The sequence below is a fragment of the Harmonia axyridis genome, chromosome 1 (genome assembly GCF_914767665.1).
Source record: "Harmonia axyridis chromosome 1, icHarAxyr1.1, whole genome shotgun sequence".
Taxonomy (NCBI): domain Eukaryota; kingdom Metazoa; phylum Arthropoda; class Insecta; order Coleoptera; family Coccinellidae; genus Harmonia; species Harmonia axyridis.
In genome coordinates this window covers 81,371,627-81,387,013 of record NC_059501.1, presented here as the reverse complement: position 1 = coordinate 81,387,013, position 15,387 = coordinate 81,371,627, and the positions used below count along the sequence as shown (strand labels likewise).

Sequence of the window (15,387 nt, the reverse complement as noted above, 5' to 3'; positions counted from 1 at the left end):
AGTATGGTATTGCTTATGGAATGAAGCCACCTTTTGTGTTCATTAAAAGCCACATGATTACTATGCGTTGAGAATCATTCTCGCGATACTTCTGTTGTCTAACTATGTAATCTTTTAACAATGGTAGTTCAAAGTGGTGTGCTTGTACCCCAACAATCAATATCTTTCTACAGAAAAAAAAAGGTATTGAAAAGTTAGAGGAGCATGCATTACTCTTGAAGGTGACAATGTTTCCGAACAAAGTCTAATTTTCAAGAAAAAATATATTTTTATTGTTTGAGTGAAGTTGAGTGAATTGTAATCATATTAGGCGTACAACTTTGCTTCCGCCGTTTTACAATAGATGACTGTAGTGGTAAGTGGTAGCCGAGATAGATAGATCGTAGATGCCATACAATGAGCTTAGGTATTTGTAAACATAACGTCATCGAAATATTAGTCGATTTGTACCTGCATCGTAAAGTTATTCTCGTTTGAACATGTCAGCTTACGAGACAAATTCTCGTCATTTGCGGGAGGTTTTAATTTTCTGCTTTAATATGAAGAAATCTACGACTGAAGCTCATCGAATGCTCTCGAATACCTATGGTGAGGCCACTATTATTGAAAGAACATGCCGAACATGGTTTCAACGCTTCAAGAACGGTGTTTTTGACGTCGAAGACCAGCATGGCGGTGGAAGAGAGAAGGTTTTCGAACATGCAGAATTGGAGGAATTACTTGATCAAGACTCGTGTTAAATGCAACAAAAATTGGCAGGATCATTGGAAGTCACGTAATAAGCCATATCAAAACGCCTTAAAGTCATGGGAATTATTCAGAAACAAGGAAATTGGGTGCCGTACGAGTTGAAGCAGAGAGATAGTGTATGGCGTCTGTTTTCTTGTGAACAGCTGCTTGCAAGGCAGAAAAGGAAGGGATTTCTGCATCACATTGTGACTGGAGACGAAAAATAGGTTCATTACAATAATCCCAAGCGCAGACAATCATGGGGATATTCCGTCCATGCTCTCACGCCATCGGCCAAACCGAATATTCATGCTCATGCTCTGTATTTGGTGGGACTAGCTCGGCGTTGTGTATTATGAGTTGTTAAAGCCGACTGAAAGAATCACAGGCGATCGTTATCGAACGCAATTAATGCATTTGGGCCAAGCATTGAAAGACAAACGGCCGCAATACAACGAAAGGCATGAAAGTGATTTTATAGCATGACAATGCTCGAACCCATGTTGCGAAAGTGGTCAAGACATACTTGGTACATTGAAATGGGAAGTCCTACCCCAGCCGCCGTATTCTCCAGACGTTGCTCCCTCGGACTATCACTTGTTTCGATCAATGGCACACGGCCTGTCTGACCAGCACTTCCGGTCTTATGAAGAAGCAAAAAATTGGATCGATTCGTGGATCGCTTCAAAAGATGACCAGTTTTTTCAATGTGGGAAAGATGGAAGAAAGTAGAGGTCAGCGATGGACAATACTTTGAATCATAAATGTATAACCAGTTTTTTACAATAAAGCCTCGAATTCCGGAAAAAAAACGGCGGAAGCAAAGTTGTATTCCTATTTATATTTCGAATGTTTACCTTCAGTTTTCCAGTCTATATTATCCACTCTTTCCCTATTGGTAGAGGCTGAGCTGGCAGATCTAACCGAACCATAACCATGATCTTCGGGAATATCTAGATTGGTGATGCTGCTGACATCGCTAATATTTCTATGATGCGAATTGGACCTAGTGTCTTGTTGCTTCTCCAACTCCTCATAACGCTGTTCCATCTCGTGGAAATCTTGCAACAGCCTCTGGTAAGCCTGTCTGTCGCTGTCTCTCTCGTTAATCATCAGGTTCTTCTCTTCCTCCAAACGGTTCTCCAACTGCTTCTCACTGTTCTTCTCGTTCGTATTAATCAATTCTTTTAACTTTTCTATTTCTTCTACGAGTTTTAACTTTTCTTCCTTCTCTATTCTCTTCTCGTCAATGAGTTTTTCCCGCTCGTGTACGAGATCCATCTTTTCTTCGATCTCTATTTTTATCTTTTCCTCAAGTTTGTCTATATTTTTATTTTTTTCTATGAGCAAATTGTTCAGATTCTTAACTTCTATTTCCAGAGCTTTGAAGCTTGTCATTTTGGTCCTGAAATGAAATGAATTTGAGCTATTGAATCCCTCTTGCGGTTATCTCCGATAACTACTTGAATCTTAGTTAACTTAAGTGGTTGAAGGCTATTAAAATTACTAATGTTTTATTAATGCCTATCCCAATGATAGGAGACTATTTGGTCTTATTCAGACAAGAATAAGGCTACATTTCTATTAACAATTTAAAATGATATATACTAACAAATGAACAATGAATTAGTGCACTTACTTGAGATCCTTGATTTCTTTGGTGTAGTTATTGTTATTCTTTTCTAAAGCATTATATTGTTTATTCAATTCGTCAATCTTCTGTTGTAAGCTGATGATCTTATTCTCTAAGCCTTTGTTGAGTGCTTTCACGTGTTCAATTGATCTAGCTTCAATCTTCAGTTTTTTGTATTGTTTTTTCGCCAAAAATCTTCTGATCGCCGATTGGCAAATAACGATGTCCTTACTTATCTTATTTGCTCTTTTCCTTGCCAACCATCCCCGCCAATGTTTCTGTATTATGGTGGCCTGAAAATGAACTGATTAATATTGATCTTGGTTCACTTTAAGACAGTTTACCTTAGCGTTATATTTGAGTTTTAAGTATCTTAATCTAGCTAGGTAACCTCTACTGTAAGTTTGAATTCCTATGACAGATTTTCTGAGTCTATTGTAGTGGACTCTTCGTAACCAACCTCTGATGTGTTTCTGCATCATAATTGCAGCTCGTTCTCTTCGGATGCTCGTTGCCAACCTGAAAAAAAATAATGGTAGAGTGAGTAATCGTGTCTAAGTTAGACAGAGTATATAACAAACCTTCTTGCAAGGTAGCCTCTACCGTAACGTTGTAGTAACATAACAGACTTCTTGATCCTCAAGAACTTCTTCTTCGCGATGAAGGCTCTCACAGTTTTCTGCATGATGATACAGCACCTCTTCAGCTTCTCGCTCCTGAGGGTCTCAAGGTAAGCAACCTGCGAAGCTCTGAAGAATATTTTGGTTTTACCGAACTGGTACATATCGGAATTTTTGATGTACTGATGTATGATCTTCTCGCAAGTTCTCTCCATGTTGTTCTTATCGACATCCTTGAATTTGCAGAGCACCCTGTATCGGCAGAAGAATTCGTTGTAGCTCCATCTACTGGGGAAGCCGGCTGCAGAAAGCCTTATGGTCTCTAGGACACCGCATGCCCTGAGTTGTTGAGCAGCTCTCTTAGGGTTGAATTCAAATTTGCGTTTGTCGTCATTGGGTTTTATACATCTGATGTAGTAAGGTGTTGTGGCGTTCAAGGTTTCCATGAGCCTTGTCAGCGAGTCCCTGAATTGGTAACCGACTGTCTTCTTGTGGGATTTCTGAACACCAGATTTCGGTTTGGATGGTATTATTTTGACTTTGGTACCGGGGTTTGCTTGTTTTTGAGCGTCTGAGCAAAATAGTCTAAAATGATACAATTTTATGTTTAGTTATAGTAAATATGTGGAGACGGAGATAAATGTCTATGTAAAATAATTGATTCACTGAATAGGAGAAATAATACAGAAGCTTTTATTCCTAGATATTTTTAATGATGGACCATGAGACTAAGTTGAGAAAGATGGTGAGATATGGAATTCAAAGAGTAGTTAGGTCATACTTGAATGTTCGAAAACAGTGATTTGTTGAAACTGATGAAATCATGGAATCTGAAGAACATATAGTAAAGGAAGGAGTACCACAGGGATCTATCACGGGAGCTTTCTTGTTTATTGTATAAACAAATAAATTAGCGGATGTTTTCAAAAGTTTCCTATTAAGGTATTCAGACGACACATCTTTAGTATTTCAGAAAGCGATCCATAAAAATTGAAACAATTCAGCAGGACAAATTAAGTACAAACAACAAATTGCAGATTTTGATTTAATTTAATTTTTTTTTTAGATGTTGAAGTACTTTTGTAGAGTTTTTGGGATGTGTATTACTTAAGATTTTTGTTCTCATCCGATCAGTTATTTCAGTTGTCATTTAATTTTAATTTTTCCTTCGATATGACCGATTCATATAATGTTGGAATGATTATACTGTGATGTATATATTTCTTAGTGATTAAAGAATATCTATATAGAAACTATTAGATGTATGTTCGTTTGTCCTATATGTTTTCTTATACTGTTCTCCAGATTGCCGACAAACTTTGAGAAGTTGTTGATTACACTTCCACGAATGGTTTATGGCATATCATAATGCCAAAAAACATTTTAAAAACTGATGCATTTGCCATTTTGTAATCATATGCTTTCATATTAATAATTGAATGAGTTAATTTCTATAATGACAATTTTTAAATGCTTCCATTGCGTTTTGAAAAAAAAGAAATCAATTCGCTGCACTTATCTATTGTATAACTTGTTTGTTATTGGTTTGAAATCACTCACCTGCTGACCAGTTTGCTTTTACTCTGCTTGATGACGTTGATTTGTTCCTCAATAACTGTGTCTCTGTTTTTCTCTAAGAACCCGCTGCTTTCATATTCGACTTTTCCGGCAAAGTGGCTAATGGTGAAAGCGGTCCTACCGAATTTTCCTTTTCCGAAGTGAGAATATTTTGCACATTTCATGTACAATTTTTCCGTCCATGAACTATCTGTCCCCCTGGGCATCTGTGGAAAGGCACAATTATATAATTGTAGAGAGAGACTCAACAGACTTTTTCTATATGAAATTTGATATTTGTTTCAGTTCTCAGACTTTTAATTGAATTAAATTGCAATGAAGTTCCAAAATGTTTGTTTTCAGTTGAAATCTCAAACAAAAACATTAAGTTTTGACGCATTCTCAACTTGTTGAATCTCAGAATTTTATATCAAAATAATAATTTTCCTTTGGAATGCGAAACATTTTTTGTGGACCAAGTGTTATCACACCGCGTTTTATGATTGCCAACCAACATTGTGTCTGACAAAATGATGTCAGTCCATATTCTGCAACTTTATTTGGATTGCAAATGCCTCATAACCCTTTGAAAATGTATCAATCTTGATGTTGATGTCACTAGATTATCGTTTTTTCAGAGATGTTTCACGTGAAGCATAAGATAATGCTTTGCCAGACATATCACTAAAATTGTTTTCTGTTGCCTTTTCTGCTTTGAGAAGAATATTGCTCGTGAACAAACTAGTTAAGGAATGTTGAATAATCAGTGTTGGTTTTTGTGTGTTTTTTTATAACTTGCTGTTATTTTTGCGATGTTTTGATTGATTGTGGTTGTCTTATTCTACACCGAACAAATCTAATAACAAAAATTTGTCCACCCGTCTTGCATTATAATTGCTGTAACTAACCCGTTTTATATAAATTTTCAAAAATATTCGCTCTACTTTTTCGAGATCAATTGCATTTAATTCATGGTGGGTAAAACACTGATAATGGTATCTTAGCAGACCTAAATTAAGACGTAAAATTACATTTAATTAGCCAATAAAGATTTTAATGTCTTCGATAGTAGACAGGTAAGCTGAATATCTGCATTGGCTTCTAGAAAAATGAAACGTAATTATAAACATTAACCTGAAGTAATTAACAACCTCATTTTTGGGGAACCGGCTCAAATTGCTTATTCCTTCGAAAATAGTCCGAGAACTGAAGAATTCGGTGTACAAACTTAGGATTATCAAAGCCGCATCCCTAAGGGATCCGTAGAAAGGCTTTTCTAACGGTCGAATGGAAAATAGCCTGATTGCCCATAAAACTCGGAATTTCAGGGCGAATAATTCAATTGAGCTCAGTCCAGTCTACAACTACAACATATGTGCAACACTTGCACCGACAACGGGAAGAGTAAAGATTTTCACATATGTTCCCGAGACCGGCGAAAAAGTACCTGCGACCGAGCCGCAACGACCAAAGTGTCCAGCGACCCTTAAAAAACCATTAGATCTAAATATCATCTTCTTCACACATTTTTAGTGGGTTCGAAATAAATTGAATAAGTGTTTTTATCCCGTTCTTTTATTTCCCTTAGTCTTTGGCCGTGACCTACTAGTTAGTCACAGTATAAGGACCACAACCCACACCATTATACCCAAATTGTTGAAATTTCGGTCAACATTGTTCTATTTCGATAAATATTTTCATAAACATTTTGGATTTTCTTCTCAAAAACTATTACAAAATTTTGACACTCAGGTAGGGCCTTGACCGTGCCATCTGTGTGCCAATCTTTAAATCCCTTTCATAAATTAGAGAAATGATCAGAAATATAACTTGACAGTAGACATCATGATGAACAATTTTCAGAGGTTGTGGGACTTTGAGAATCGATGTCAAGTTGCATATTATAATTCTGATATTTGGTTATGTCGTTATGAGCCAGAATTCAAAAATAAGTTCAATATTTGAACTAAAAATTATTATGGCAGCCCATCGGCATTGAATTTGTGATGATTACATGTTCCTCAACGTCTACTTATACCTCATATAAGCAACCTAACCTAACCTAATCTAAGAATGGCATACTTATAATTGTCACTCACTCTACATTCCTCGTCGAGTAGATCCAAGATCCCCAACTTAACCTCAATCAAATCTATGCACGGCTGGTTGTCATAGAAGTCTATCATCTTCCACTCGATGCCCTCTTTAACATACTCTTCCTGCTCCAGCTTGAACACGTGCAGGTTGAACTGCTGCTGCAACTTTTCATTGGCGTAGTTGATGCAGAATTGTTCGAAGGAGTTGAGTTCGAAAGTTTCGAAACCGTAGATGTCGAGGACGCCTATGAACTTGTGCCTGGGCATGTGGGATTCAAGGCCGCAGTTTAAGATGAGCACTATCCAGTCGAATAACTCGGCGTAGATGTGTTTGGCCAGAGCGTCTCTGGCAGCTTTGGCGCTCTCCACTGACATCGGTTTGAGGAAGATCTCCCGGACTGAGACTATCTTTCTGATGCAGAGCCATTGGCGGAGTTCTTCTGCGTTCACTTCCAGAAGGTCGGTTAAGGCCTTGAAGTGGTGGTCTTCCTGAGAAGAGAACATTGTCACTAATCAAGGTATCAAGGAGGCGCTGGGTTAACAGCTTGTATCGACTACATTGGTTATAAAAATTTCATTGAATTCGAATCAGTATTTTGGAATCATAAAAACAAAAAACACCATATTCACGAAACTCGTGAACTTCAGTGAGTCGAACCATTATCATTTCTGAAAATGACACACATTGTGATGAAATGTGAGAGCGCTCAAAAAGTTAGTCTTATCGTCTTCTAGGGAAATACAATTCTGCTTACCGCTATAACACAGCCTTCCATATCCTCTTCATCTCCCATTTTTATGATGGCATCCTCGAATTTGAGGTTTCCCAAATGTAACAGAGCAGCCAAAATTTTGAAAATTCCGATTTTCTCGTCTTCGGAAAACCCTAGAGTTTTCAGAGCCGTTACCATTTCTTGGAATCTTTCGTAATCATCCACACCTTCGATAAGTGAACTCTTTCCCTGGTTCAGGTAGTAAAATTTGTCCTGGTGATCTGGAAAAAACCACAATATTGTTTGAAAAGTCTTTGCAGGACCAAAAAAATAGTACAGATCCCTATTTTTGAAGCTGCATCCTTTAGAATATTTACTGAAATGTTCTACAAAGAATTCAGAGTATCTTCAAGGAGTTTGGCAGAAGGCCTTTAATGCTTCGATGGTAGTAGGTCTTTTTTTCCTCGGTTGCTATCGAAGGAGGGTACGCTATTAATATATTTTTTGTATATACCCTCAACTTCGTACAAGGTCTGTTAGCATGAAATTATATAACTTCAAATAACTCAAGAACCAAAAGACCAAATGTATCAAATCGTAAGCTTGTGGTCGCCAATCCATGTCACCAAACCAGGAGATGAAGATCAGGAATGAAATAAATTGAACAAATTCAGTTTTTTGGTCATTTTTACTTACCTAAATGAAGTTCTGGAAACTCATTCCTGGCAGAGCATAGTTGGTAGAAGATGTGGTAGTTTCGCTCACCCTTGGATTGGAAAACAACTCTGGATTTTTCCAGCAGATACGTCCTCATTGAAGCTCCACAAATGAGCAATTGGTTGCTGAATTGCAATTCGATAAATTTACCGAATCTCGAACTGTTGTCATTTCTTGTTGTTTTTGCGTTGCCCATGGCCTGAAAAAATAAAATTTATCAGGATGTGATTGCTATTCAATTCAAAAGTTGCGACAGAAATTTTGGTAGGTAATAAAGGGTGTTTTTTTTAAGAGCTATAGAACTTTAAATTGCAATAAAACAACGATGGATTATTCGATTGACATGAATTTTATTTATCCGCAAGATAATTTTGTGGCATTACATTTTAAATATGATTTCTGGCATAAGACCGCTACGGCTGGCTCGGATGTAGTCCAATCTGGACGTCCAATTTTCGATGACTTTTTCCAACATTTGTGGCCGTATATCGGCAATAACACGGCGAATGTTGTCTTCCAAATGGTCAAGGGTTTGTGGCTTATCCGCATAGACCAATGGCTTAACATAGCCCCACAGAAAGTAGTCTAGCGGTGTTAAATCACAAGATCTTGGAGGCCAATTCACAGGTCCAAAAAGTGAAATTAGGCGGTCACCAAACGTGTCTTTCAATAAATCGATTGTGGCACGAGCTGTGTGACATGTTGCGCCGTCTTGTTGGAACCACAGCTCCTGGACATCATGGTTGTTCAATTCAGGAATGAAAAAGTTAGTAATCATGGCTCTATACCGATCACCATTGACTGTAACGTTCTGGCCATCATCGTTTTTGAAGAAGTACGGACCAATGATTCCACCAGCCCATAAAGCGCACCAAACAGTCAGCTTTTCTGGATGTAACGGTGTTTCGACAAACACTTGAGGATTAGCTTCACTCCAAATGCGGCTTCATCGCTAAACAAAATAAAATGGACGTAGTGCGCGATACGTATTCCGCACAGAATCATTATTTTCGAAATAAAATTGCACTATTTGCAAGCGTTGTTCAGGCGTGAGTCTATTCATGATGCATTGGCAAACCAAACTGAGAATAAATCACTTGACAGCTGTTAAATCGGTCGCCATCTTGAACAGTAATGCCAACTTAAAGTTATATACCTCGAAAAAAGAACCCGTTATAAGCTAATGGACTCTCGAAACCAGAAAATTTTCTTCCCAAACTGGGATTCGAACTCCCAACATCAATGATATGGAACAGTGACCCTAACTACTAGTTCATGCGTTATATTGAAAGGTGAACACCCTCTGAAATCTAAAGCCAGCCCACTCGATCTACTCACCTCCATGATAGGACTGCTGGCCAGAACCTTCTTTTCCACCTGGGTTTCTATCGCATTACCTCCAACTGTAGCAAAATACCTCATGATGTACTTCGCGGATACAGTCTTTCCTGCTCCACTCTCTCCAGATACTATGATACTTTGGTCTCTCTGTTCTCTCTCCAGCTTGGTGTAAGCTTCTTCGGCCACTGCGAAGATGTGTGGGTCCAAGTCGCCCATGGCGTGACCTCTGTAGGCCTCCACCGTGTCGAGATCTGGAGAAAAAAGGAGATTTTATCGTTAGCAACATGACAAACAAGAAATAAGAGGTTTTGATGAACACAGCATGTTCAATTTCATTTTCTGAGCAAATTGGAATCATATAACCAAGCTGCCGTAAGAACGTATGTTTCAGAAGTTTTGACACAAATTTCAACTGTATGAAACAATTTGAAATGTCGAGTTGGCTTTGGAATGAAGAGTCATCCAATAATTTGTCATTTCAACCAAAAGTTTGGGTTAGTGCTTTAGCAACTGGTGGTGCGTGACAAGTTAGACGCGAAACTGTGGATAGTAAAAATTACATTCACAACTGCTTAACAAAATGGTTAATTTTATCCACCAGAATGCTCAAGATGATGTCATGTTTTGGTCAGAGATTTTATTGTTAGCAATATGACAAACAAGAAAAAAGAGGTTTTGATGAACATAGCATGTTCAATTTCATTTTCTGAGCAAATTGGAATCATATAACCAAGCTGCCGTAAGAACGTATGTCTCAGAAGTTTTGACACAAATTTCAACTGTATGAAACAATTTGAAATGTCGAGTTGGCTTTGGAAAGAAGAGTCATGAAATAATTTGTCATTTCAACCAAAAGTTTGGGTTAGTGCTTTAGCAACTGGTGGTGTGTGACAAGTTAGAGACGAAACTGTGGACAGTCAAAATTACATTCACAACTGCTTAACAAAATGGTTAATTTTATCCACCAGAATGCTCAAGATGATGTCATGTTTTGGCCAGAGATTTTATCGTTAGCAACATGACAAATAAGAACTAAGAAGGCGGAGTTTTAGTAAAATTCGGGAAAAAATTTCCTAAGGCTTGATTCGAGATGTACCCAGAAGACTTGTTGAAGACCATGAACCTTCACATTCAATTTACAATAAAACTTCTGTTATTTATGAAGAGTAATCAAATCAGTTCTGAAAAATTGTCGGTAATTTATTTTTTCTCTCTAAAAATATATAAAGAAATTTGTGTCAAAACTTTTGAGACCTAGGTTACCATGACATATTTAGCAAGAGACAACAAAGTAATCTGCTATGAGTGCTATGCCATAGTGGTATTGAAGGCATCATGGGTAACAACCTCAGGAAAGGGGATTGGAAAAGAACACTGCAGGTTGGCAGTTGAGCAATGGAATCCCAGGAATAATGTTTCACTTTAGAGGAATACTCCCAGACTTGCGGAAGCTATACATCTATAAGATTCAAAGAATCTCTTATAGCTACCATGAGCTGAGATTTGAGTTATTGTGGTACCATCAACGGGGTACTACCGGTGTAAGTACTTTCTGCACCGCATTGACCTGTTGGCAGAAGAGACTTGCACTGAAAATTGGTCATGGAAACAGCTTAATACATACTATGCAAATGTCTAGAACTGTCTAGCTTAAGAAGTATCCTTCTAAGCAAGCCATTTCTAAATTGTCATGAAGTGATAGCCAATTTTCCAGTATAGTGCAATGCATCTCTAGTAATTTTCAATCAGAGTATAGATAATTCGCAGTTTTGAAAGGTTTCTTTATAGACAATGAATTCCTACATGCAATATAATCTTCTCGAAGTATTAGTGAAGAACAATCATGAATCATGCTACTTAAGATCATAGAATATTGAAGTTTTTCAAATGCGAAGTTGTAACACAAAATGACAGCCAGTTCTATCACTTCAAATATGGCCGCCTGCCAGCTTAAAAACATGTCTGCCCTGTTGGCAAGCTTTTTACTACAGCTTCGAGCTAGAAATGTAAGATTTAACGTAACGACCTGAGGTTTCATAACTCACCATAAATAGGAAGATCATCATAGGGATTTATGGCCACTAAAATGATACCGCAGTAGGTGTAGATGTTCTTCTGCTCGCAGAACCTCACCTGCAGGTTGTAGAGGACGGCCGGTTCGTGGAGGTAAGACAGAGAGGTGAGATCGTTTCCACCTATCAAGAGAGCGGGATTCCGTAAGTGTGGCAGCGATTCCTCATTTTTAACGGTCAGCGTCTTCGTCTCGTTATTCGCGGTGATTACATCTAGGGTCTTCTTGGAGGTAGTGTAGTTTTCCTTCAGTTCAGCCGTTTCCCACTCGCTTTCTGGATGGGGAATCCATACTCTGGCGCCCTGGAAATCGATGGAGTCATTTAGATTTATATTTCGACATAAAGAGAATGTTTTATGAGTACAGTTCTCATTTGGCATATAATATAAAGTTTTCCAATAGGAATAGGAAGACAATAAATTCATTGATGGCTGTCGACCTGAGGTCCTTCTTCCTATTATACTGCATATACATAAATATTTCTGAATAAAAATTTAAAAAAATGTACAGGGTGGGCAAATTTCGATGTTTTAGCACTACAACTTTTAAACCAGAGGAGATATACAAAACCTGATACCCACTTCTCGGTATTTTTTCTGAGGAACTAACAAGGGTAGTATTCATTTTTGGCCACCTTCTTTTGTTTTCGAGTTATAAGCGAAAATTGGAAAAATGGCGATATCGAAAAACATTTATATCTCCGCTAATACTAATTATAGAGCTCTGAAATTAAAACACTATACAGGCACTTTTTAACGTAGAATCCAGTGGCGTGCTCGTCTTTCCAAAATGGTTTTTAATCACGAAGCTATGATCCAAAGTCATGTTTTTTCAAATGGAAACACTAGAATTCTGTGCCATTTTTTGAAAGCTTAATTTTTCCTGATTTCGAAAATATATAACATCGTATAGTTTGTATGAATATAAATAATAGAATATTTCTATGGTTTCAACTATTGATGAACACAGAAAAATTGAGCTTCCTATAACAAGAGTAGTGTCCTTCCATCAATCTGATTATTTCTATGTTTTTTACTAATTCCCTTCATAATTAAATTGTTCAATCATATATGCATTGTTTCATGTGCTATTTGAAATGGGTTGGTACTTGTGCGTATTCATTCTAGAGACCTATGAAAATAATCTTCTGATGCATCCATCTCATTACAAGTCTTTCATTTGAAACAATCGATTCTGTAGATCTTTTCGTTATTTCCGAATCTATTTTTAGATAAAAATGTATAAAATATAACTAGATTCGAATTTCGTAGAAATTAGTGAAAAGCATAGAAATAATCAGATTGATGGAAGGACACTACTCTTGTTATAGGAAGCTCAATTTTTCTGTGACAGAATGATTTTATCCCTTTTTCATTGAGGGTAATAGGGAATTCTGTTTATATTGGTTGGGCTGCCATGTGATATTTATTATATAGGCGGTTTGGAGATTTTTTCCAATGAATATTGACAAACGCAGCGGAACGGAACAACCTTATGTTGTTTTTAAGAATTAAGGATGAAATATGATATGAAAAGGCGGCCAACAAACTGGGCCGAATTGCCGCCCCTCAAATAGAGGCGCCTGAAACGGTCGCTTTCCTATTTCACCCTTAACACTGACCCTGGACCTATTTCGAAAGCAAAGACTAATATTTCTACAAAAAAGGTTATGACAAGTTAGAGGAGTGTTGGAGTATATGTATCACTCTCGAAGGTTACTATGTTGACGTATAAAGTCGAATTATTAAGAAAAAATGAGTTTTTACTTGTTATGCCCCGGACTTATTGACTAAAATGTAATATCGTTAGTATTGTATGGGTAAAGCTAAAAGTCACAGAATTTTTGAACAAAATATTATAAATTCAATTTCGCCAAAACTATTAGGGGATTTATAATCAGACAAAATATGTATTCAACTGTACCTACAATCTGGTACTATGAATTCAATGATGAAATTTACGATGAAGAGTTTTTCGGATTTCATTTTTCAAATGGATACCAAATAAAGCTTTTGCTCTAATTACATACAATTATCATGCTAAGTCTTATAGTTTCCGCCGAAAGATTATTTTCAGAAGAATAATTATAACAATCTATATAATCACATCCGGAGGAAGAATGAGACATTTTCAGCAAGTTTGAATATCACTGTCACAGATGTGTAAAAACTATATGGAAGCAGATTAATAGAATCATCATAATCTCACCATTTTATGAAGTAAATCACCCGTCATTTTCGAAAATTTTTCCTCTATTTCTTCTTGCCACATAAAACGCACAAAAATCAGGTAAAGAACGAGATAAATAGAATACACTACAAATTCGGGATCCAGCTTATATGTCGACATTCTTGTAAAGTCACCCCTATCATTTTTTTCTCGAAAATTGAACTCCCAGCAGCAACAAAAGGTTTTTTTATATTTGTTTTAAGTTCAAAATTCACTGATTACTGCTCGAAGTTTCGCGAATTGTTGTGTTATCAGAAATACAAGCTACCAATCAATAGGGAAATATTTTTTTTATCGAAAACATATTTCCTGTAACCGAGGAAAGCCCTGCTGCAATCATATGTTTACAGTGGCGCGGAGAGGAGTTGGCTGAAGGAAATATGAATTTATACAACAACAATATGGAGCTACTCTTTTTTTGTACGAATAAGTTTCTTCATTTCACCTCGTGATGAAACATCGTAATTTCAAAGAAGAGTATTTTTATTTTATGTTGATATGTTGAGGATGAAGGAGCTTTTAAATAATTATTCTTGGATTTTTCAGAAGCTCAAATGCGACAATTCTGCTTATTAACCTAACCTCCGAGGTGCAAATGGGCCTGATCACGGAAGATGCTTTTTTGATGAAAATCCAAATGAAATAGTATATTCTAAAACAAGTTGCAGAATGGGCTCCTATTCCAACACGAATGCGAAATTCGAAAACGAGCGACGATTGAGCGAACAAGAGTGTTGAAATTGCCTTCTGCAACGAGTATTAGACGATATTTTCTCTATTTCACTCAAGTTTTGTGAGATATTGTCGAAATTCAATGAAAAATTCATATTATACATCCTAGTGACATTTGTATTGTATCTTGGCCAGTTGGTGTGACTGTTACGAAAATTGACAAATAACGGAATATGAATTTGAATCGTACGTTTCAAATTTTGAAATAATTTATAATTACGCATTGAATTCGTGAATTATTTCAGCCGAAATGGATTTAACATCAACAAAATTAAGAGTCTGTCCACTGTCCATATTATGGTCAGTGATAGCGACTTAAAAGTACTTACCCCATTAGAAATAAGGGAGGTGGCAAAAATATTGATTGTCAGAAAATGTCGAATGTTTTGTTTCCATTGAGAATAATAATTTTGATGCCTAGGCAGGAAAAGTAATACTTTACTGATTGATATGTGTATGCAAAATCAATATTTGCTGTCAATCGGAGAAAAAAGCCCTTTATATGGCTTCTCTAATGATTTCCTACATTCCAATTCTACCTTATTTTTATTTATCAACTAACTGTATATTTGTCATCACAAACCGAACGAATTAACAATAGTTACCTGATAATCCAATTCACGTAAAACAATAAAATCCACATCAACTTTGATTGTTTTCTCATTTATTCGTTCCTACTTTCGATATGAGATAAATACCAAGACGTCTGAATTCCAATTGTCTATGATGAGATCTTATTCAACAGCTCGCAGAATCCAACATCCAGATACAATCAATTCCATGCGAATCTAACAATGTGCTAGCATAACAAAAAAGCCAATTTTCAGTTATTATCGCAATCGAACTGAAGTCTAGTTCCCATGCATTTAGGAATTTTCATTACACGTGATGAAATAAATTTTCAGTGAAAGTTTGTTTAGCATGGATCTTCCGCTGTATGAATGAATGA

At 36.8% G+C, this 15,387-nt stretch overlaps 1 protein-coding gene across 2 annotated transcripts in view; it reads right to left on the bottom strand.

Annotated features, from left to right (window-relative positions):
- LOC123675975 (unconventional myosin-Va) overlaps positions 1-15,387 on the bottom strand; it is a 41,014-nt gene that overhangs the window by 8,067 nt on the left and 17,560 nt on the right. Inside the window, exons 1-11 of one of the 2 annotated variants that reach the window (XM_045611587.1) lie at positions 13,686-13,919; positions 11,452-11,779; positions 9,404-9,657; positions 8,045-8,264; positions 7,391-7,629; positions 6,639-7,124; positions 4,543-4,766; positions 2,944-3,567; positions 2,707-2,881; positions 2,369-2,655; positions 1,587-2,134 (exon numbers count right to left, since the gene is read on the bottom strand). In XM_045611587.1, coding sequence (XP_045467543.1) covers positions 1,587-2,134; positions 2,369-2,655; positions 2,707-2,881; positions 2,944-3,567; positions 4,543-4,766; positions 6,639-7,124; positions 7,391-7,629; positions 8,045-8,264; positions 9,404-9,657; positions 11,452-11,779; positions 13,686-13,826 — 3,526 coding nt within the window. In that variant the 5' untranslated portion in view covers positions 13,827-13,919. Of the gene's footprint in view, positions 1-1,586; positions 2,135-2,368; positions 2,656-2,706; positions 2,882-2,943; positions 3,568-4,542; positions 4,767-6,638; positions 7,125-7,390; positions 7,630-8,044; positions 8,265-9,403; positions 9,658-11,451; positions 11,780-13,685; positions 13,920-15,387 lie in introns of those variants that run through there. The other variant, XM_045611594.1, reaches the window with a different exon arrangement.